The sequence below is a fragment of the Suncus etruscus genome, chromosome 8 (assembly GCF_024139225.1).
Source record: "Suncus etruscus isolate mSunEtr1 chromosome 8, mSunEtr1.pri.cur, whole genome shotgun sequence".
In the NCBI taxonomy this organism is placed as follows: Eukaryota; Metazoa; Chordata; class Mammalia; order Eulipotyphla; family Soricidae; genus Suncus; species Suncus etruscus.
The window spans coordinates 36,057,003-36,081,896 of NC_064855.1; the positions used below are offsets into that span (position 1 = coordinate 36,057,003).

The window sequence follows — 24,894 nt, forward strand, 5'->3', positions numbered from 1 at the left end:
AGCACAGCGGTGTTTGCCTTGCAAGCAGCCGATCTAGGACCAAAGGTGGTTGGTTCGAATCCCGGTGTCCCATATGGTCCCCCGTGCCTGCCAGGAGCTATTTCTGAGCAGATAGCCAGGAGTAACCACTGAGCACCGCCAGGTGTGGCCCAAAAACCAAAAAAAAAAAAAAAAAAAAAGAAAGTAAAGATATAAAGCAACTAAGTAAAATGCATAATAAATCTTGGACTTAAAAAAACAACCTCCGATTGGGCTGGAGTGGTAGGGCATTTGCCTTGCATGCACTAACCTAGGATGGACCGCGATCTCACCAGCATCCCATATGGTCCCTCTGAGCGCATAGCCAGGAGTAACCCTTGAGTGTCACTGGGTGTGGTCCAAAAAGCAAAAAACAAAAACAAAAACAAAAAACCCTCCAAGTAAGAAAAAGAATACAAATAACTCCATATAAATAGATTCAAAACAGAATCAAAATTACACTTGGTGTTAGAAACATACCTATTATACTGAAGCATACTGAGATTAAGCTATTCAGAGAGAGCAGATGTTTAAGGGAGAAGTATCTTGTGACATACTTTACTCATGTTAAGTATGTTACTTGTGATACTCAAATTTACACAAGTAAATGTTTAAGAGAAAAACATATTCAAGAGAAAAACAAATCTATGAGAGAACCATATGCAGACCTGCTAGGGTCTGGAGGAGAGCTCAGTGGGCTGGACTACATGTTTTGCTTTGCATACAAGAGACCTGAGTCCCATCTACAGAACACAGGGTTCCCTGATTACCCCAAGAACAAACCGAGAACAAGGAGCAAGAAATAACAAAAAAATAAAGGGGCCAGAGAGATAGAACAGCAGTAAGGAGTTTGCCTTGCATGCAGAAGGACGGTGGTTCGAATCCCGGCATCCCATATGGTCCCCCGAGCCTGCCGGGGTGATTTCTGAGCACAGAGCCAGAGTAGCCCCTGAGTGCTGCAGGGTGTGACCCAAAAACAAAAACAAAAACAAAACAAAACAAAAAAAAGAATAAGCTCTATGGTGGCGGAGAGATAGCATGGAGGTAGGGCGTTTTGCCTTGCATGAAGAAGGACGCTGATTCGAATCCCGGCATCCCATATGATCCCCAAGCCTGCCAGGAGTGATTTCTGAGTGTAGAGCCAGGAGTAACCCCTGAGCGCTGCCAGGTGACCCAAAAACCAAAAATGGAAGGAAGGAAGGAAGGAAGGAAGGAAGGAAGGAAGGAAGGAAGGAAGGAAGGAAGGAAGGAAGGAAGGAAGGAAGGAAGGAAGGAAGGAAGGAAGGAAGGAAGGAAGGAAGGAGGTCTAAGCACCAATGACTGGTTATAGAAACAACATATGTATAGTGTGAACTATCTCATCTGAAAACAAAATTTGGTATATAAAGGTATTTATCATGTATGTACTTAATTTCCTTCCTCTATCTCTCCTATCTTGAAAGCATCACATATGACTTCTAATATTACCAAGCGTCAGAAGGAAGACAAGTAGGGGGCCGGAGAGATAGCATGGAGGTAAGGCGTTTGCCTTTCATGCAGGAGGTCATCGGTTCGAATCCCGGCGCCCCATATGGTCCCCTGTGCCTGCCAGGGAGCAATTTCTGAGCCTGGAGCCAGGAATAACCCCTGAGCACTGCCAGGTGTGACCCAAAAACCAAAAAAAAAAAAAAAAAAAAAAAAGAAGGAAGACAAGTATAAAGAATTTTACTGAGTCCAAATCAAGTTGTCCTCATAACCAAAATTTTCAGAGCTCAACAATGAAGCATTTAGCATATTTTTCTACAGAAAGAAGACTTTATTATAAATTTAATAAATGACATTTTTTTCACTGGGGTAGAAAGGGTAAAGAACATGTTTTTCATATAGCTGACCCCAGTCAGATTCCTGGCACCACATGATCCCTGAACACTGCTGGATGTAGCCCTGGAGGCCTCAAAGCACTACCAGGCATGGCCCAGGTATGCCTGGCACCACAGGGCCCAAGAAACACCACCTCATCAGGCCCTGGCATTGAACCACATAGTTGAGAATCACTGGGAAGGACCTCAGGAAGGACCCTGAGCACACTAGGTAGTGTCTGCTCCCCCCAAAAAAGAAACAGATAAAAGCCATGTCATTGTTTACCAACATAACCCACAATGCATAAGTAACAGAACTTGGTCATAAATTCTGACGAAATTAATTCTGACAACATAAATTCTAACAGAGTACAGGAGAATTGGGCCAGAGTGACAGTCTAGTAGGGGATAGGGCATCTTTCTTGCATGTGTCTAACCTTTGTTCAACACAAAGGGAAAAAATGTACATAGAATGTTAAAAAAAAAGTTTAAGATCAGCAAAGGTCTTCTGGTATGTACTTACTTAGGCCTCTGTAAGACGTAGGTTAAAAGGAATGTTCGCAGTGATTCGATACTACCTTTTTCCAAGAGAATCCATTCTCGTACAACAGCTTCCATGATGGCAGTGGCGGCTTGAAAAAGGACATAGTCCACTTTACTTGTTTCTAAAAAGAAAACCAGAAATATCCTATGAAGAGTCGTCCTCCCTGTAACACTGCATATTTATCGATGTGAAAGCAAAACTTTTCAGACAAGTAATAAGATGGTTACCTGTTCTTTTTTTAATCCAGTGACCTTGATCTAGCACCACAAAGAGGTTAGTTCCTCTCAGAAGACACCCCAGGCAGGTGGCAGCTAATCACCGATCCCAATTTTCACAAACTTTCCTCACCTCTCTTCAACTGTTACTTCCAAAGCATGAAGAACTAAAAAGTAACACAGCTTTAAAAAAATAAAAAATAAAGCAATCAGAAAATTTTCTAAGAGATTCTCACCCTGTGCAAAACAGAACTTTGTGTCTAAAAAATCATTTCATATATTAGTTTTTGAACATACTATTTGTGATGAGCCATGCTGTTAAAAGTACTTCAGCTTGTCAAGTAAGTAGGCTTCTGCAGAATGACCCATCTCCAATAGCAAGTTCAAAGATAAACATGTCCATTTAAATTATTGTTCTTAAAATATATATGTAAGAAATTAGAGTCACATTTACACAGGTGAGAAATTCTTAGAAATGTTCTGATTGCAATACTGAACAAACTGAGCAAAATCCTAAAGCTCAACAAAGAAGAAATAGTGTCTAGATTACAAAACCCATCAAGAAAAAAAAAAAAAAAAGAAAATTAACACCCCTAAAAATACTTTCTATTAAATCTTTCTGTTTTTCTAGTCCACAAAAACCACTGCCATTTCCAAACAGCATAGTCAAAACAAAGTTAAGAAAAAGCAGAAATTTTCTGTAGTTCTAAAAAAGTAACTATCATGCGAAATACATGAAAAGTTTCTAACTAGATTATTTGCCAAGATCAATAGATAAGAGTATCAGAGTCATGAAAAATTAACTCTAGGAATAGAATGGCACCTGAAGGCCTTCACAGAAAAGCATGAAGATATGGCAAAGACATCAATTCTCTTCTGTGCCTAAAAATTGTATAAGCATTCTCCATACAGTAAGAGTATTTTAAAAAAAAGTACACTGGGCCGGAGTGATAGCGCAGTGGTATGGCATTTGCCTTGCATGCGCTGACCCAGGATGGACCTAGGTTCGATCCCTGGCATCCCATATGGTCCCCCAAGCCAGAAGTGATTTCTGAGTGCATAGCCAGAAGTAACCCTTGAGCGTCACTGGGTGTGACCCAAACCAAAAAAGAAAAGCACACCCTGTAAATTCCTATCCTCATTATTCTATAAAATAAGAGTCTTTAATATACCCAAATTTAATATAAGGAGACAATACGACTGTTTTATTTAAGCTTGATAATTCCATACTACAGGACATGAATTCTGAATTCACAAAAATTTTGAAACTTTAAAATATAATCAACAAATTAGTTAATAGTTTCCCAAAGACCTAAGTCTATTATAAACAGATGGCTTCAAAGTCCCAGAAAATAGGGGAAATGTTGCATTTAAAGATTTACCTGCTGTATCTATTAAGATTACTTAAAGAGATATATGGTACTGCTTAATATAAGTCAAATCTCAAATTATAATCCTCTTTAAAGAAAATGATAGTTGTCTTCATTTTCTATTGCAAGAGCAAAACTTTAAGTTCAAGAAACCTAAAAATCAACCCTAGATTTTAAAAAAGAAGTAAAATAGCAGGGATTAATAGAACTTAAAAAATAGAAACTACAAGATCATCTCACTTTAGAGTTGACAAACTCTGTAAACCGAAAGAAAAGAGAATACTCAGTCATAAGACTGATGAATGAAGAGAAAAATCAAGCAAGAAACTTTGGGCTTTCGTGAACATGAAATAGGCTTATTTTCATTTGTAACTAGGTTCTAGACATTTCTGCTTGCTCTTTTAGGGGAGAAAAAATAGGATGGGATAGGGGACAATTCAAAGGTGAAGAACACTGGAAAGTTTACCAGCTAACTTTTTCTTAGATCCACTGATGTGTATTAAATGAAACTACTAATTATTTTGGCCATAAGAAACTGTCTCCAAGAATAAACGAATATGACAAAAAGAAAGCCAATTTTAAAGAATTTTCACTCCTAATAAACTACCACTACTCAATAAAAATTGTTAGCCTTCACAAACAAAAAAAACAAAAAAAAGATGCTGATGAAGATACTTCTAGAAGTCTATCAGCAAGAGAGTAAGGCTTCACATGGAATATGAGGTATAGTCTTGCTCTGTAAAGTCAAAACCTTCCAAATTGCACGAACTCACAATTCAACTAGAATTTTAATTTTAGGATGCTCTCTGCCAACTAAGGATACTGTCTAAAATGGATGATAGGTTCTCTCAGTTCCTGCATATCAGAAAGCTGCCACTTATACCCAAAGTGGTCTTTGGGGTGGAGAGCATGGGCCACATGGCTGCAGTACTCTGAAGACCACATGGTGGCGGCAACTGAAAGAGTCTGTGGCAAGTGCCTTAGCCAATGTGCTATCTCCAGCTGCATTGTAATATTCGCAAATCATCACACAAATAAGATTTATTCCTTTTTGTCAGTCATCTGAAATGAGAAATTCTGGACATTGAGAAGAAATGCACTACATTCTGGAAAAAAATATTACAAAAAAAGATGAGTGGGGGAAGGTTTAAGTCAAGCACTTTCCTGGTATGTACCAAGCCCCAGTTCCATCCCCAGTATCAAAGCCCCCAGCCCACTCTGCGCTGTCAGAAAAAAAACCTGGAGCTAATATCTGAACCCTACGAGGTGTCCAACTATTTTTTTGGGGGGGTCACACCCACCAGTGCTCAGGGCTTACTCCTGGCTCCATACTCAGAAATAGCTCCTGGCAGGCTCGGGGGACCATATGGGATGCCGGGATTCGAACCAATGACCTTCTGCAGGCAAGGCAAACACATTACCTCCATGCTATCTCTCCAGCCCCCGAGGTGTCCAACTATTATAATCATCTCTCTGACTTAATGATTACTGTCTAAAGCCAAATTACAAAGTTGTATTGATGATATGATACAAATACATACCAATCAAATTCATTTTATCTTCACTATCGCTAAGATAAGAAATAAAAGAAACCTGTTTCTCCTGAAGAACATTATTTTTTAAACACTTCAAATTTAGCACCGGAAGTATTAAAAAAAAAAACCTTGATGTTTTGACAGTCATTAGTTTTATTTAGTAGGTTTTTGAGTCATACTAGCTGTGCTCAGGGCATACTACTTGCTCGGTTCTCAGGAATCATTCCCGGCAGTGCTCAGATCTTAACAGATGCCGGAGGTGGGCTATGTACAAAGCAAGCGCCCTCCCCATTATGCATTCACTCCAGTTTTTGATCTGATAAAACCAGATGCTAACTAGCATTCCTAAAGGCTTGTGAAGTGAAATCTTAAAGCACTCTTCTGACAAAATGCACACGCATACAACATGTATCCATTGATGTGTACATACAGGAGAGAGCAAACAAACAAAACAGAATGAAAGCAAAATCTTATGGGGGAAATAAATGAGAAAAAAGAAGAAAAATAATAAAATTTCAGTTAGAAGTGGGAAGAATTTCAAGATATCAGAAAAGGGACACATGAAAGAAGTCTTCCCTTTATTAAAATATATTACCCTGACTTTCTACTAAAATATCACCACAAAGAATGTGAAAATTCTGAACTATGATTGACTGCCACTTTCATGAGAAGTCTTCTTAGAGGAAGGACCCTTTTATGCTGATGACAACTGAGTAAGGAGTTAAAACGCTTCTCTGTGAAGTTCAGATGCAAACATCAATGTAACACAGGATTTTGCTGTACACTAATGATTATGCTTATAAAACATGCACCATCCTTGTAAGTAATTTATACCGCAAAACCCAAACTGATTTTAAAAGCATGACTGGGACTAGCCATATTCCAAAACAATCTCAAATCATACAAAGCAAGGTACTTCATGAAACATACAAATTCTAAACAAGAAGTGTATAAACAAATGCTCTATTAAGATATAGCTTAAATCAACTACTTCCTAACAAGTAAGAAATGATAACTGAATTACAATTTATAAAGTAAAAAAGGCACTAATGGAATGGGCTTCTAGGCATATACCATGAAAATAAATGTTACAAATTGAATATAATGATTTCCTAAATTAATACTGACAATTTCAAGGTCAATAATAAAAAGATGAAATGAGGCCTCTATAAATTCTAAAAACTGATGCTGTTTCATTTCTTAAAAATTCTTTGGGGCCGGAGAGATAGCATGGAGGTAAGGTGTTTGCCTTGCATGCAGAAGGTCGGTGGTTCTAATCCCGGCATCCCATATCCCATTTGGTCCCCTGAGCCTGGCAGGAGCGATTTCTGAATAGAGCCAGGAGTAATCCCTGAGCACTACCGGGTGTGACCCAAAACCAAAAAAAAAAAATTCTTTAACACTGACAGGTATGTCAAAGCAAATTCACTCCAATCTAATAACTATTCAATGGAGGAATTGGAGCACACAGCTTTACAAAAGCTGGACCCCCAGCACTGTGTGCCCACCTATGTGCCCACATCACTCCTGGGGCAGTGCTGGAAGACCCCTCATACCATACAGGGCACATGTATTGAAGCATCTGGTCTGGGTGACTGAGTGACAGGAGTGGCCCAAGGATACCTGAGCACACTTGGAAAGGACAAAGAACAAATCAAACAAATGAAAGCACGCTCATATGTGCGTGCATGCATGCGTGCGCACGCATACATGCGCACACACACACGCTGCTGCTACCTCCTTTAAAACAGAAAAAGGTAACTACTAAAACTACATCTGGGGGCCAGAGCGATAGCACAGTGGTAGAGCATTTGCCTTGTACATGGCTGCCCAGGATGGACCTGGGTTTGACTCCGGCGTCCCATATGGTCCACCGAACCAAGAGTGATTTCTGAGCGCATAGCCAGGAGTAACCCCTGCTTATCACCGGGTGTGGCCCAAAAAACAACAAATAAATAGTCAAAACTACATCTAATGGAAAGAACTAATCCCTAAATGAGGCAGTGCCCCTTTTACCACTACTGTTGTTCTTCCTCCTTAACAGGGACTTGGTCATTTTTGTTTTCTGAAATGAGGCAATGGGGGCCATAGCACCTCCCTTACTATTATAGTGTTCTAAGTCACTATATGTGAACCTCACAATGTTTAAGATAACCAAATCCATAAAGGAACATGGTGTCATCAGTCCCCTCAATGAAAAGTAGACCCAGGGGCTGTAGTGATGATAGTAGGGTAGGTAGGGTAGTTGCCTTGAATGTGGCCAACCCAGGTTCGATCTCCGACAGCCATTCTGGTTCTCTGAGTACTGCCAGGAGTTATCCCTAATATCAGAGCAAGGAGCAAGCTCTGAGTATTGCTGGGTATAGCCCAAAAATAAAACAAAGCAAAAATAAAAAAACGAACCCTAAAGGTGAACCCCACACAGCAAGAACTAATGGCTTTGGAGAATAACATTCTCATACCAGTGCTCTTCAGATTCCAACCTAACAGTCATCACTGATAAGCCCTGACAGAAATTCATTTTGCCTTTTTCTCCTTTTTGCGGGAAGCTCAGGGGTTACTCCTGACTATACGCTCAGAAATCACTCCTGGCTTGCGGGACCACATGGGATGTGGGGGATCGAACCAAAGTCCTTCCTAGGCAAGCACAGGCAAGGCAAACACCCTACTGCTTGCACCACCACTCTGGCCCCCAGGAAGAGTATTCTTTTTTTGGGGGGATGTTGGGTTTTTTGGGTAACACCCACAACATTTAGGGGTTACTCCTGGCTCTATGCTCAGAAATCACTCCTGGCAGGCTCAAGGAGCCATCTGGGATGCCGGGATTTGAGCCACTGACCTTCTGCATGCAAAGCAAATGCCTTACCTCCATGCTATCTCTCCGGCCCCATGACAGAATTTCTAACTTTTGCTGAACATGCAGAATAAAAACTATTTTTCTAAAATATTTTTCTAAAATAAAACTATTTTCTAAAACCTATTAAAAAACTAAAAATTTAAATTTCTCAAAAAAATAGCTAATTTTAAGACTAAGGAAGATATAGGCTGGACAAATAGTACAGCAATAGGGCATTTGCATTGCACACGGCCAACCCAGGATGGACCTGGTTCAAGTCCTAGCATCACATTTGGTTCCCCCGGGGCCGGGCGGTGGCGCTAAAGGTAAGGTGCCTGCCTTGCCTGCGCTAGCCTTGGACGGACCGCGGTTCGATCCCCCGGTGTCCCATATGGTCCCCCAAGCCAGGAGCAACTTCTGAGCACATAGCCAGGAGTAACCCCTGAGCGTTACCAGGTGTGGCCCAAAAACCAAAAAAAACATTTGGTTCCCCCAAGCTTGCCAGGAGTAATTTCTGAGTGCATGGCCAGAAATAACCCAAGCGCCACCAAGGGTGGCCCAAACCTTCCTTCCCCCCAAAAAAAGACTAAGGAAAATAAAATATAGTAACTACAATAAATAAAATCATATTTGAAAATTGAAAAAAATTAATTACCACTATCATTAACAGTCTATGTTATGATCAATAATAAAACAAGTAATTGAACACTATTTGGGTACAGAATTCAAACAAAGCAAATTATCTTTGAAATCACTTCAGCAGAATGACTATTAATGAAAAAATATATCCATACACACCTGTTTATTTTATTCTTTTGGGGTCAGACCCAGTGGTGTTCAGAATTACTTCTGGCTGACTTGTGGAATCATAGGGAATATTGTGAAAGGAGCCAATGTTGGCCATGTGCAACGCACACTAACTGTTCTGACTCAAACCTGCCAATTTTTTTTTTTTTTTTTTTTTTTGGTTTTTGGGTCACACCCGGTGACGCTCAGGGGTTACTCCTGGCTATGCGCTCAGAAGTCGCTCCTGGCTTGGGGGACCATATGGGACGCCGGGGGATCGAACCGCGGTCCGTCTCCTAGGCTAGCGCAGGTAAGGCAGGCACCTTACCTCGAGCGCCACCGCCCGGCCCCAAACCTGCCAATTTTTAAAGAATTTAAATACCGTATTTTCCAGCATATAATACGACTTTTTAACCCACGAAAAACTTCTTAAAAGTCGGGGGTCGTCTTATACGCCGATATACGGCATGTAAAACTTACCCAGCTTCAGGGACAAGTGATCCACGTCCCCCCCTTACCACCAGATCCCTCTGTTCAGCTTTTTTTGCCCCCCCCCCCCCGTTCAGCTTTAATGGGACACAGAGGAGGCGCTCTGTCTCCCTTTAGCTGTTCTATTAATCATTGCACCCCAGCCAGCTGCTCTTGGAGGAATCCAGTTTCACTATTTTATGTTTACATGTTTGATGGCAAATAGCCTTATGTTTATAAGTGACAGTTTTCCAGCTAAGTACATGCATGACATAGCATTTGAATTAAAATTTCCATATTGAAATCAAATCTTATGCTTTTTAATTTCCACTTAGTGTGCGTTAAAAGAGAGGTAATAATGTTTTTATTTCGTTGTTGTTGTCTTTGGTTTTTGGGTCATACCTGGTGACACTCAAGGGTTACTCCTTGCTATGCACTCAGAAATGGCCCCTGGCTTGGGGACCATATGGGACACTGGGGATCAAGCCATGGTCAGTCCTAGGTTAGCGCATACAAGGCAAATGTCCTAACGATTGCACCACCGCTCCAGCCCCGAGAGGTAGTCTTATATGGCAAATATAGCCCAAACCCTGTATTTTAACAGTGAAAGTAGAGGGTCATCTTATACGACCAGTCATCTTATACACCAGAAAATACGGTACTTAACATTCAAAACAGAAAAACTAGATTTAGTTATGTAAGAAACATTTTAAAGTGAATACTTACCTAAAATATGCTTGCAAACCGCAAATGGTGATTTTGATTTCCTAAATGATAAAAATATGTGCTCTGCATGCTGGCGCTGTTCATTATTGACCATGGAAGGCGGTGCCTTGAAAGTTAAAAAAAAAAGAGTACATCTGTTTAATGAGATACCCCAAGCAATGGTAACCCTTTACCCATACAAGATGCTTTCACTTTTATGGAGAAATCAAGAACTAATTTCTTTTTTTTTTTTTCTTTTTTTTGGTTTTTGGGCCACACCCGGTGACGCTCAGGGGTTACTCCTGGCTACGTGCTCAGAAGTCGCTCCTGGCTTGGGGGACCATATGGGACACCGGGGGATCGAACCTCGGTCCATCCTAGGCCAGCGCAGGCGAGGCAGGCACCTTACCTCTAGCGCCACCGCCCGGCCCCTAAGAACTAATTTCTTGTTTTTTGTTTTTGTTTTTGTTTTTAAGAATGGCAGTATATCGGGGCCATAGAGATAGCACAGCAGTAAAGCATTTGCCTTGCATGCAGGATGGACGGTGGTTCGAATTCCAGCATCCCATAAGATCCCTTGAGCCTGCCAGGAGTGATTTCTGAGCACAAAGCCATGAGTAACCCCCGAGCGCCACCTGTTATGACCCAAAACAACAACAGTCTTGGAGTAAAAATAAAGATTTTAAAAACTACATTCAAGAGAAACCTTGATACTCTACCCTAAATGTTTATCATTCAGACTGCTCTTCCTAATGATATACCACACTCTATAGAAATGCAACACTTTTTTTTTGGTTTTTGGGTCACACCAGGCAGCACTCAGAAATCGCTCCTGGCAGGCTCAGGGGACCACACAGAATGCCAGGATTCAAACCACCGACCTTCTGCATCTAAGGCAAACTCCTTACTGCTGTGCTATCTCTCCGGCCCCAGAAATGCAACACTTTTTTTTTTAAATATGGAACGCTTCACGAATTTGCATGTCATCCTTGCACAGGGGCCATGCTAATCTTCTCTGTATCGTTCCAATTTTAGTATATGTGCTGCCGAAGCGAGCACAATGCAACACTTTTTAAGATAAAAATGAACATATTTCATTAAGAAATATATTAGGTTAAATTATTAAAGATGTTAGGTTAAATTATTCAAATTAATATAAATTAGTTAAAATTAGACTTAATATTATAATCATTTGTGATGCCAAAGATTAATCCCAGGGCCTCACAGACACTAGCTGAGAAATTGCAGACACTAACCCATAACTCCAATAACCAATAGTCTTAGGCCCTCTTCAACTTTTTTGGGGGGGTGGGGGGATGAGGTAGGCTTTGAGGTTTCTAGCCACACCTGGTGGTGCTCAAGGGACATGTCAGAGATTCAGAACAAATGTTAAAATGTGAGGCAAGGGGCCGGCGAGGTGGCGCTAGAGGTAAGGTGTCTGCCTTTCAAGGGCTAGCCAAGGATCAGAACCGGGGTTCGATCCTCCGACATCCCATATGGTCCCCCCAAGCCAGGGGCAATTTCTGAGCCTTAACCAGGAGTAATCCCTGAGCATCAAATGGGTGTGGCCCGAAAAACCAAAAAAAAAAAAAAAAAAAAGATGTGAGCAAGTGTCTTAACTCCAGTACTAACTTTTCTGGCCTCCCATCAGAAACTTTAAATTTTTTTTATTATTTTTAAAAAGGGGGGCCCGGAGAGATAGCACAGCGGCGTTTGCCTTGCAAGCAGCCGATCCAGGACCGAAGGTGGTTGGTTCAAATCCCGGTGTCCCATATGGTCCCCCGTGCCTGCCAGGAGCTATTTCTGAGCAGACAGCCAGGAGTAACCACTGAGCACCGCCGGGTGTGGCCCAAAAACCAAAAAAAAAAAAAAAAAAAGATCAAAAAAAGGGTCAGAGATTTTACTAATACAGCTTTAAACAGCTAAATATGCTAAATATAAAGTCCTTCTACTTACAATTACATACTTGAATCCCACCATTTTCCCTAATCCACAATTTTGTGGATTATAAACTATTTCATTACTATTTTCTATTGGTTATACCCTGATATATAAAAATTATCAGTAAACACTATTAGACGCTTTTTTTTTCCGGTTTTTGGGCCACATCTGGTGCCGCTTAGGTGTTACTCCTGGCTCTGTGCTCAGAAATCGCTCCTGGCAAGCACAGGGGATCATATGGGATGCTGGGATTCGAACTACCATCCTTCTGCTTCTAAGGCAAACGCCTTACCGCTATGCTATCTCTCTAGCCTATATTTTGAATATAAAAATAATATAATGCTGAGTAAGTCAATCAAAAGGAGAGAGAAGGGGACCGGAGAGATAGCATGGAGGTAAGGTGTTTGATTTGCATGCTGAAGGATGGTGGTTTGAATCCCGGCATCCCATTTGGTCCCCTGTGCCTGCCAGGGGCGATTTCTGAGCATAGAGCCGTGAGTAACCCTGAGCGCTGCCAGGTGTGACCCAAAAAACAAAACAAAACAAAAAACAAAAGGAGAGAGACAAATGCAGAATGACCTCTCATATGTGGAATACAAAAACCCATAGTAAGGTTAAAAAATAAAAGGCCAGGGGCCGGGCAAAAAAATAAAAAATAAAAAATAAAAAAATAAAAGGCCAACAAGTGCTCGCTTGGGCAGCACATATACTAAAATTGGAGCAATACAGAGAAGATTAGCATGGCCCCTGCGTAAGGATGACACGCAAATTTGTGAAGCGTTCCATATTTTTACCAAAAAAATAAATATATAAAAGGCCAAAATGCACCAGAATCTAAAAACTGTTCTATAGAGCAAAATTACTTTGGTGGGAGATGAGAGAGCAAATGGCAAATGACCAACCCAGGACATATCTTCAGGAAAGGAGTCGCAAGGATGGGGAAACTGAGAGATGCTAAATTTTTAAGAAGCTAGCAAGGAGACAGTAACTTACAAACTACTAACACAATGTGGCTACATTCCACCAGCCCAGAAGTTTCAACATTCAACATTAGGCCCAAAACTAAAAAAAGGCCATGAAGTCACTCACAATCAGGAGTATCAAAGGAAATGTTGGAGCTTATTTATTAATGGACTAAATGACAAGTGTAATATGAACTTCTATACAGTATCAATGTGAGAAAGACAGACATAAAGAATGGTTTTTGGGCCACACCTGACAGTGCTCACGGGTTCCTCCTGGCTCTACACTCAGAAATCGCTCCTGGCATGCTCGGGGAACCAGATGGGATGCCAGGATTCGAACCACTGTCCTTCTGCATGCATGCCTTACCTCCTGCTATCTCTCCGGCCCAGTCTTTTATTCTTTCACTCAATAGCAACTAATTCCATAATGAAAGAGTGAGATTAGGAGATCATCAAACAGCCAAATCACACAAGTAAATCTCATAACTAAGGCCAAGGGCCAGTCAAATCCCCCAAAACAGAATTGCTGGGAGTGTCCCTATCAAGAACATTGAGCTTGAAAATGGAGAGAGAGGGGCTGGAACAATAGCAGAGTGGGTAGGGCATTTGCCTTGTATACAGCTGACCCAGGTTTGATCCCACATGGTCCCCAGAGCCTGCTAGGAGTGATTATTGAGCGCAGTCAGGAGTAATCCCTGAGCACCATGAGGTGTGGCTCATAAATCAACAATAACAACAACAAAATGGAGAGACAGAACTCAGCAAGGTACATGCATAGCTTGCATACAGGAAGCCCCAAACCAAAATAAAGAAAAACTGAAGGCCTTCCCACAAACTCAAAAACAAGCAGAAGGAAGCGCCAGAGAGAAAAACAAGTATTCCTAAATATCCCAGGGCACATATGCCAATATCAAGTGAGACTGACTTGACTTCTGACAGCTGGAAGATCCAGAAGACAAGAAACAGTGAGGGATACCAGGACATACCTCCACTTAGAGCCGAGATCTTCAGGATTAAGAATGGAAAAAATGGGGCTGGAGAGATAGCATGGAGGTAAGGCGCTTGCCTTTCATGCAGAAGGTCATCGGTTCGAATCCCAGCGTCCCATATGGTCCCCCGTGCCTGCCAGGAGCAATTTCTGAGCATGGAGCCAGGAATAACCCCTGAGCACTGCTGGGTGTGACCCAAAAACCGCAAAAAAAAAAAAAAAAAAAAAGAATGGAAAAAATGGGCCCGGAGAGATAGCACAGCGGTGTTTGCCTTTCAAGCAGCCGATCCAGAACCTAAGGTGGTTGGTTCGAATCCCGGTGTCCCATATGGTCCCCCGTGCCTGCCAGGAGCTATTTCTGAGCAGACAGCCAGGAATAACCCCTGAGCAATGCCGGGTGTGGCCCAAAAACCAAAAAAATAAAAGAATGGAAAAAATGGGGCTGGGCGGTGGTGCTAGAGGTAAGGTGCCTGCCTTGCCTGCGCTAGCCTAGGACGGACCGCGGTTCGATCCCCCGGTGTCTCATATGGTCCCCCAAGCCAGGAGTGACTTCTGAGCGCATAGCCAGGAGTAACCCCTGAGCGTCACCGGGTGTGGCCCAAAAACCAAAAAAAAAAAAAAAAAGAATGGAAAAAATGTTTAGAAAAAGAGAGATTGGGGGCCAGATCAATAGCACAGTGGGTAAAATGTTTGCCTTGCATGGGGCTGACCCAGGAACGACACAAGTTTGATCCCCAGCATCCCATAAGGTTCTCCAGCCTGCCAGGAGCGAATTCTGAATGCAGAGCCAGAAGCAATATGGCCCAAAAATGAGAGAGAGAGAGAGAGAGAGAGAGAGAGAGAGAGAGAGAGAGAGAGAGAGAGAGGAGAGGAGAGGAGAGAGGAGAGGAGAGAGGAGAGGAGAGAGGAGAGAGGAGAGAGGAGAGAAAGAGGAGAGATGAGAGAGGAGAGAGAGAGAGAGAGAGAGAGAGAGAGAGAGAGAGAGAGAGAGAGAGAGATTAGTCAAGGCTTCAGACATTTCCAGAACCATTTCCAAAACCTAATAAAACTATCTAAGCAGTCATGGAACCAGGTTGTCCTGAGGTAGAAAAACAATGAAGAATTAGGCCGTAAATTTGAGATTTGGAAATGTCAAAAACATAATGTGTTTCAAAGAACTAAAAATTTTGAATCTAAGCACATAAAAATTAAAAGTTGTGGGCTGGGGGCGGGGCAATAGCACAGCGGTAGGGCGTTAGAGTGCTAGAGTGCGTGCAGGGAGCCTCCACCTGCTCCTTCTGTAGTTCCTTTTTTCCATAAGCCCTGACAGCCACAGCCACACTCCACAGCCACTACCATATCAATCACAGAACTTGAAATTCCTGGACCATACATGACACCTCCAAATTTTTCAATACTGACACCCCAGTGGAAACATATCAAATTAGATATCGAACCTAAGGTTAAACAAAATCAATGCAAGATACTCTACTAATAATAGTTTAGGAAGCCTCAAACAATGGCGACTAATAATTGAGAGATATAATAATTTCCACAATTTTTCTTTTCTTCTGTTGTAGTTTATTTTTCCTGATAATTCCATTACCACATAGTTATAAACAAATGTTATAAAGTAAATTATTTCATGCCTGTCAAGGGAGCAGGCTTGGAAGTGAGTAGGAATACAGGACAATGGTGGAGGGAATTTTACATCAGTGGTGAAACTGATGTTAGAACATGGAGTGGCAAAAACAAATGTATTATGAGCAACTATGTAGATCACAGTGTTTAGCTTCAGTTCTACTATTTTTAAGAATTATTAAGTTTTCAGATCTGGAAAATAGTCTAATTTTTCAGTACAAACTACTCTACCAAATCCAAAGAGATTGATGAAAAAAATGTGTTGACTTTACTTACTCTAGTACAGGGGTCTTCAAACTTTTTAAAGTGGGGGCTGGATTACGGTTCCTTAGAGAACTGGAGGGCTGGACTATATGAGCTACTAATTCCTACTCACACTGCACATATCTTATATAAATAAAATGAAAACCATTTATAAATAAACAGATCACGCACCAGTATTTCAATGGGAACTGTAGGCCTGCTTTTGGCTAAAAAGATGGTCAATGTCCGGTTCCATATTTGTCACTGCCAGCTTTAACTAGTGATGCAAGTGGGCATCAGTTAATCTTGATCTGGTTGGAGATTTAGATGTTTCATTCTTGAAAAAGTCTGTTCACAGGCATAAATGCTACCAAAGATGGTTACCATTTTGAGTGCATGGTTCCTGATATTTGGATATACACTGAGTGTATATGCTGGCAGGTATCTTGGCAACCAAACAGCGCTCACTGCTGGCGGGCTGGATCAGACTCCTCTGCGGGCCACATGTGGCCCGTGGGCCGTAGTTTGAAGACCCCTGCTCTAGTACATAGATTATCCTCTCAAAAAATAATCAGTCAAGAAGCAAAGGCCAAGAAATATGGTCTTTTGGAAAAGAAATTTAACCTCTAAATAATGTTCCATTTGGAATTGGGGGTTGGGGGGATTCACCATCCAGCAGAGCTCGGGTTTACTTGTAGCTCTGCACTTAGGATCGCTTCTCGAGTCTTGAGGAATCATGTAGGCTGCTGGGGATCAAACCTGGGTCAGCCACATGCAAGGCAAAAAGCATCACTATCACTCTGGCTGCTCCATTTGCACAAATTCTACTTAACATATTACTTGCATGTTGCTGCTAATTTAAACGATCCTTACTCATTTACCTATTCTATCTTCCATATAAGTTCTCTATCAAGTAAATTTTGCTGTCTTGAATTGGAAACTTGGCGATATCTGGTGATTCTCTGGGGTTACTCCCAACTCTGCACTCGGGAATTTCCTGGTGGTGCTCGGAAAACCATTTAGGATGCCAGGGATCAAACTGAAATTGACGACATACAAAGCAAACACCCTATCCACTGTACTATCATTCTGGTCCTTGGACCAGAAACTTAAGCAGTACTTATAAGCATCTACAGAAAGGAAGGTACTTACTACTTAGAGAGAAGAGGTCACTCTTTATACCAAAACATATATCTATAAGTATCTAATCTGTTTCCCCATTTGTAGAATAGAAAGGAAATACTTCAACTAAACTAGGTTCTTATTTCTCAAGATCTCTATTTCCAGAAAGTAATAATGCTATAGACTCTATTACCTAAAAGGTCATTTGTGCCTCCAAAATTTTACACATCTCCACTCTGGACTCTGTAAGATCTCTGTACTAAGATCTATTGAGATTGTTCTACATACTAAAACTCCAGTATTTTCATAATATATATATATCTATATATATACACATTACCAAGTAGAAAAATTAAGAAAAAAATAACTGTAAAGGCATCACTAATAATTGAATCCTAAGACATACTAACAGTTAAAATATACCATGTAAAGAATTCCTCTCACAGATCGGCAAACACTAAAACTCACCCTTTTAGGGCCCGGAGAGATAACACAGCAGCGTTTGCCTTGCAAGCAGCCGATCCAGGACCAAAGGTGGTTGGTTCGAATCCTGGTCCCCCGTGCCTGCCAGGAGCTATTTCTGAGCAGACAGCCAGCAGTAACCCCTGAGCACAGCTGGGTGTGGCCCAAAAACCAAAAAAAAAAAAAAAAAAAAATCACCCTTTTAGAAAAAATAAAAATCCTAATGTGGGCTGGAGCAATAGTATAATGGGGTAAAGCGTTTGCCTTGCAAACTGCCGACCTAGGATTAATCTCCAGCGTTTCATATGGTCCCCAGACTCTGCCAGAAGTAATTTCTGAGTGCAAAGCCAAAAGTAAACTCTGAACAGCACCAGGTGTGGGCCAACCCCCAAAAAATTATATCCTAATGCTTAATAATTGAAGGAGATTGATTCAACATTTGGATTCTATCTCCAAATAAGTGAATATGTCTGATGCCACTACATTAACAGGTCAAGAACTAGTAACTGGGGCCCGGAGAGATAGCACAGCGGTGTTTGCCTTGCAAGCAGCCCATCCAGGACCTAAGGTGGTTGGTTCGAATCCCGGTGTCCCATATGGTCCCCCGTGCTTGCCAGGAGCTATTTCTGAGCAGACAGCCAGGAGTAACCCCTGAGCAATGCCAGGTGTGGCCCCAAAACCAAAAACCAAAAAAAAAAAAGAACTAGTAACTGGTTAACTACAGAACTAAGCTGTAGTTAGTGACCCCTAGTCTACCACTTTCTTTGAAAATTAAGCAAGTCCTTTTGAAAATTTAAATTACTTTTGGGCCAGAGCAATAGCACAGCGGTAGGGCCTTACACGCAGCCAACCCCCAATGAATCTGATTCAATTCTCGGCATCCCATAAGGTCCCCCCAGCCTGCCAGGATGGACTTCTGAGCGCAGAACCAGGAGTAATCCCTGAGCGCAGCCAGGTGTGACTCAAAAAGACACGCACACACAAAAAATAAGTTACTCAAATATTTAGATGCCTTAGTTTGTAAATGAAGACTACAGTCATAACACCTACCTCTCACAGAATGACTAATGAATAAGGCAACATAAGAAAGGATCCAACACATGTCAACAACTATTACTGATATAGAATTGGAGAGAAGTTTGCATAGAGAGAAATAATAAAGTAACTCCTAGTTAGACATTGTGAATAGTAAGTAGAAATTTCCAAAAATGTGAAATTTTCTTTCAATATTATTTTTTTAAATGATCTCCTCCTCTGAAAAAAATAAAGAGTTTAAGAATAGGGGGCTGGAGTTATAGCACAGCGGTTGGGCATCTGCCTTGCACACATCCAACCCTGAACGGACCCCAGTTCAATTCCTGGCCCCAAGCCTGCCAGGAGCGATTTCTGAGCGCAGAGCCAGGTGTGACCCAAAAACAAAGAATATACATAGCTAGGGGCCAGAGAACAGTAGGTAAAGTGGCTTGCCTTGTATGCAGATGGACCCGGTTTTGATTCCCAGCATCCCATGTGGTCTCCAGAGCACTACCAAAAGTAATTCCCGAGTACAGAGCAAGTTTACCACCGAGCATTTGCTAGGTGCAGCCCAAAAACCAAACAAACAAAAAATGAAAATAAGTGGATCTCCCCAACTTATATAAGAAAAGGTAAAGAGAATGGAAAAAGACTCAGCTTTAGATCCAGACAAAGCTAAATTCTAGACCTAATTCAGCTACAAAGTAATTATGTAACATTCATCTACTTCTCCACCTTATAAAGCTAAAAGAATGATGAAAAAACACCAAATACAGTATCTGGCATGTAACATTCAATAAACAGTTACTACCTTATAAGTGGCAACACTAGCTTTGCTTGGGCCAGAGTGACAGCACAGTTAGTAGGGGTAGGGTGTTTGCCTTGCACTCAGCCGACCAAGGTTCAATCCAGATATCCCATATGGCCGTGTGTGTCCTGTCCCCCCAGCCTGCCAGGAGTGGTTTCTTAACTTTCTTTTTTCTTTTTTTTGGTTTTTGGGTCACACCCGGCAGTGCTCAGGGGTTACACCTGGCTATACGCTCAGAAATCGCTCCTGGCAGGCTAGGGGGAGCCATATGGGATGCCGGGTTGGGATTTGAACCATCGCCCTTCTGAATCCAAGACAAACAAACGCCTTACCTCCATGCTATCTCTCCAGCCCCTCAGGAGTGGTTTCTGAGCGCAGAGCCAGGAGTAACACCTGAGCATCTCCAGGTATGGCCCAAAAACAAAACAATCAAAAAATAACTATGGTATCTTAGCTTTGGAAAGAGAGTAAGTGCTCAGACGAAAGATGGAAGTTATACAGTTTGTCTTATCAATAAAATAACTGAAGCAAGTGATTGTTGAGTCACATACTACTTAAGGAATCTAATGAAAATGGGACCCATCGCTACGATTAATTTTTCGAGTTATTTCAGAAAATACGGTCAGTCGGGGACTTACGAATTCTATTAGGTGTCCTTCTCTTCCTTTCTATTTCTATCGTATCTAAATTTCTCTTTGTGAAATTCTTTTAGAAGTGTCTGAAAAAATGTTGCCTACTCAGTGTTATAAGAAAATGATTCAGAGCTTTGCTTATACTAAAAAAAAAAAAAAAAGTAAATCCTGCTTTTTATCAAATTTCTCAATGTCAGAAGCTACCTGAAAAGATAAATCTTAATCAATGAAACCAGAAGTCATGATGGCCGAACTAGTTCAAGGATATTTTTAATACAATGCTCCAATTGAGAACCCCAGATAAAACCAAAAGGAATAGAAAAAGAAGTCCAAAAGAGGCAACAAAGTTGGCTGAACCAATTCAAGTCAGCAAACGTTACGTCTATCGTCTAAATAACAGGTACCAGCACGAAGCCATCTTACAAAATCCAAACTGCAACTGGCAAATGCCAACGCTGCAAAGGCACACACCAGAGCGCACTGCCTTTAAGTCCCATTCACTGGGGCTAAACTAACGGCACGTCATTCATCCTTAACGTGGCCTCCCAAACAGGGAAAAACTTCACTTTGGCCTTTGTTTCGCCTTCTCAAACTCCCGGTGCGCTATTCTCGGGGTGTGCCCAGCAGAGTCTCCGAAGGAGAACACGAGTACCCCAAAACTCCGCTCCCAGACAAGCGTCCGATGGGGGCCCTCGGCACCGGGACCAAGCTCTCAGAGCCCCCATGACCTTGACCCAAGAGTTCGCTCCCTCCGGGGCTCCCACGTGCTGACGCCGGCTGCCTCTTCCCAAGGGGGAATGCTGCTCCTGCAGAGAGCCGAAGACCCCGGGCCTCAGAAGGGCTCCAGAGGGTTTTAAGAGTCCCTGCGCTGGGGCCTCTCTTGGCTCCAGGGCCGGGTCCGAGCACAGCCCGTCAAGCACAGCAAAGCAAAGCAAAGCGGAGCCGGCGTGCCAGACCTCGCGGCTCAGGTCCGGCTTTCCACCAGTGCTGGACGCGCACTGCTGGTGGTGGGGTCCCATGGCCCTGGAACCCCGCTCCGAGAGCCCCGCGCCCCGGTGCCCCGCTCGGGGCGGGCGGCCGAGGAGGAAAAGCACGGACGGACCGGAGGGCGCGGGCGGCGGGGCGGTGGGCTGGGGCGATCTGCGCTGCGCTGCGCCACGCCACGACCACCTCGAGGTCTCCGCGTCCGGAGCGCCCCGGAAGCGTCTCCATCGCGTCCGGCCCCGCGAGCACGGCGGCGACCGGGAAGCCCGCGGGGCCAGGCTGCGAGCGGCGCGGAGGACTCACCATCAGAACTTTGGCCGCGTTCTCCAGCTGAGCGATCACTTCTGGGGGCCCCAGCGCCGCCGCCATCATGGTCTCTCTTCAATGACGCGCCATGCGCTGCATTCTGGGAGCGCCGCCGCCGACGGCCAATCGCGGCGCGGCGCCGGGCTCGCGCCTTCCCAGGCGCCCTCGCGGACGGACGCCCGTTGCGTCGCGCGCCCCACGCGGCTCCGGGCGGAGGGGAGGGGGGGGAGGGAGACCGGGAGACCGGGAGGGACTCGCCGGTCGGGGCCGGAGTCGGAACCGCTGCGGCTGCTCCGCCGAGGGATGCTCCGTCACAGCAGCCATCTATCTGTCCTCTGCTTCCGTCCTCCCAGCTCGACCCCAGAAACCTTTCTAAATGCCTTTTTTTTTTGAGCCACTCCGGCCGTGCACCTTGAATGCATTCTGCACTCTGGAATCACCCCTGGCCATGCTTAGGGGGACCCTAGGATGAGAGGCCGGAGACTGACTGATCCCGGGTCGACCCTGTGCAAGGCAAACGACCACTTCACTATTTATTTACCCACTTTACTATTTCTCTGCACCCCTTTCGCCCCAAACTTCTTTTATTTATTGATTGATTGCTTTTTGGGTCACACCCAGCAGCCCTCAGGCATTACTCCTGGCTCTATGCTCAGAAATCGCTCCTGGCAGGCTCGTGGGACCATCTGGGATGCCGGGATTCGAAACACCATCCTTCTGTATGCAAGGCAAACGCCCTACCTCCAAGCTATCTCTCTGGCCCCACCCCCGAAACTTTTTTTTTTCTTGGTTTTTGGTTTTTGGGTCACACCCAGCAGCGCTCATGGCTTACTCCTGGTTCTACGCTTCTACGCTCAAAAATCGCTCCTGGCAAGCTCGGGGAACCATATGGGATGTGGGATTCGAACCACCATCCTTCTGCATGCAAGGCAAACACCCTACCTCCAAGCTATCTCTCCGGCCCCACACCCAAAACTTCTTAAGGGAATTTCTTCAGGTCTGTCCAAGCCCACCCCACCAGGTACGGATAGCTATGAAATTTTAGCGGTAAAATGCTTCTTCGCCTTTCTGCGGTAATCTGTCTCTCCAAGAAAGTTCCACAGATGCTGTCCTGAATCCTCTGTGACCTCCAGCTTTTTCCCACATATGACAGGCCTATCAATCACAGATCCAGATCTGTACCTGGAGGAGCAAATAATCTACAATTCATCCTGCGCCGGAGCCTCGAGTCCCGGCAAACTGGTCCTGAGATCAGCCTCGGCTCTGCCGGTGTTCCAGACAACTCTTAGGAAAGTTGTTTGGAAATCGGGTTTCTTCTGCTTGCAATTGACATGTATTTTTCTCCACCTCTTCTTTGGATACAATTTTGCTACCTGTGACTATACAGAATAAAAAATTCAAGTCGCTGTAGATTTCCCCCCTTGAAATCCTGTATTTCTCCTTCCACACATAAAGCTTCTTTGTGACTGTACAAGGATTGCAATATAAATCCTATTTAAATATACAATGTTTCTTGTAATAGACATCTCTACAGTTGGGATTAACACATTTTTCTTATGACTTGAGAAATTAATGTATTGCCTTTTGTTTCATTTCAATGTATTTAAATGTATTGCCATTTGTTTCATAACTGAGCCAGGGCTGTAGCTCAATGATAGAGGCTTTGTCTTGCATATATAAGATACTGGGTTTGATCCTCAGAAACACACACTCATACACAGAGTCAACTCTTCTGTTAATCAAAATGCTTATGGGGATACCATATGATCCAGCTATACCACTCCTAAGGATATAATACCCTAGAAATAAAAAATACGATTCAAAAATCCCTTTCCCACACCTATATTCATTGCAGCGCTATTTACAATAGCCATACTCTGGAAACAACCAAGATGCCCTTCAGCAGATGAATGGCTAAAGAAACTGATATACATACACAATGGAATATTATGCAGCTGTCTATACTTGGATGTGCTTGGAATCTATTATGCTGAGTGAAATAAGCCAGAGGTAGATAGACACAGAATAAGCTTATCTATGGGTTTTAAGAAAAACTAAAGACATTATTGTAATAATGCCCAAAGACAATAGAAATGAGGGCCAGAAGGGCCAGCTCACAATATGAAATTCACCATAAAGAGTGGTGAGTGCAGTTAGGGAAATAACTACACTAACAACTATCATGACATTCTTAATGTGTGAGAAAAGTAGTATGCCTGTCTTGAATACAGGCAGGGGTGGGGAAGGAGGGGGACATTGGTGGTGGGTATGTTGCACTAGTGAAGAGGGGTATTCTATTTATGACAAACATCTACAATCATGCTTGTAATCATGGTGCTTAAAGATTTTACTTAAAAAAAAAAGGTCAATGGGTCTGGGAAGGTGGCGCTAGAAGTAAGGTGTCTACCTTGCAAGTGCTAGCATAGGACGGACCACAGTTCGATCCCCCGGCGTCCCATATGGTCCCCCCAAGCCAGGGGCGATTTCTGAGCGCATAGCCAGGAGTAAATCCTGAGCATCAAAAGGGTGTGGCCCAAAAACCAAAAAAAAAAAAAAAGGTCAAAAATAAAAACATTAAATCAAACCATAAAAGATGCTTATCAATTCCCAGAATCAATGCTTCACTTTTTTATAAATCATAATAGTACAAGGCATCTGTCCAATTAAATTTTTTGAGATTTAGATACAGACCTGTTTTTCCAGAAAACTTGCAGACTAATTTTACTGACCCAACAACCTGAAGGCATAATTCACAAAAGTTTTAAATGCACCTACCTGTGGCAGAGGAACCCTACCAGAATACCCATGTACCATAGTGTAAGATTAATAACTAAAAAGCTATAGTTGTGTGGGCCGGAGAGATAGTACAGCTGGTAAGGTGCTTATCATGCACATGGCTGACCCAGCTTCAATCTCTGGCATCCTATATAGTCCTCTAGGCAATGTCGGTAGTAATTCCTGAATACAGAGCCAGGAGTAATTGCTGGGCATGACAAAAATTTAGTTAGTTTTGTTTTATTTTATTTTGGTTTTTGGGCCACACCGGTGACGCTCAGGGGTTACTCCTGGCTATGTGCACAGAAACTCGCTCCTGGTTTCTGAAACCATATGGGACACTGGAATTGAATTCAGGTTCGTCCTGGGTCAGCTGTATGCAAGGCAAAAACCCTACTGCTGCTCTATCACTCCAGCCCAAAAAATTTAAAAAATAAAATTAAAAACATTCTATATGAGGAGAGGTTTGCAATGCAGTTCGAATGTATGATGCTTTGGGGGCTGAAGTGATAGCACAGCAAGAGGGTGATTGCCTTGCACATAGCTGACCCAGGACAAACCCAGGTCGATCCCTAGTATCCCATATGGTCCCCCCAAGCCAGGAGCTATTTCTTTTTTTTTTTTTTGTGGTTTTTGGGTCACACCCGGCAGTGCTCAGGGGTTATTCCTGGCTTCACGCTCAGAAATTGCTCCTGGCAGGCACGGGGGACCATATGGGA

The 24,894-nt window shown here is 43.0% G+C and overlaps 1 protein-coding gene and 2 non-coding genes across 3 annotated transcripts in view; 1 reads left to right on the forward strand and 2 right to left on the reverse strand.

The window, feature by feature from the left end:
- Positions 1-21,466, reverse strand: part of XPO4 (exportin 4) — a 107,244-nt gene extending 85,778 nt beyond the window's left edge. Inside the window, exons 1-3 of the mRNA XM_049778218.1 lie at positions 21,398-21,466; positions 10,337-10,442; positions 2,380-2,521 (exon numbers count right to left, since the gene is read on the reverse strand). Of these exons, the coding sequence (XP_049634175.1) occupies positions 2,380-2,521; positions 10,337-10,442; positions 21,398-21,466 (317 nt within the window). The remainder of the gene's footprint in view (positions 1-2,379; positions 2,522-10,336; positions 10,443-21,397) is intronic.
- LOC126016925 (U6 spliceosomal RNA) lies at positions 11,268-11,374 on the reverse strand. The gene has a single exon (XR_007498609.1). It is a non-coding gene; the product is annotated as a U6 spliceosomal RNA (small nuclear RNA).
- LOC126016921 (U6 spliceosomal RNA) lies at positions 12,942-13,048 on the forward strand. The gene has a single exon (XR_007498605.1). It is a non-coding gene; the product is annotated as a U6 spliceosomal RNA (small nuclear RNA).
- Positions 21,467-24,894: the final 3,428 nt, after the last annotated feature.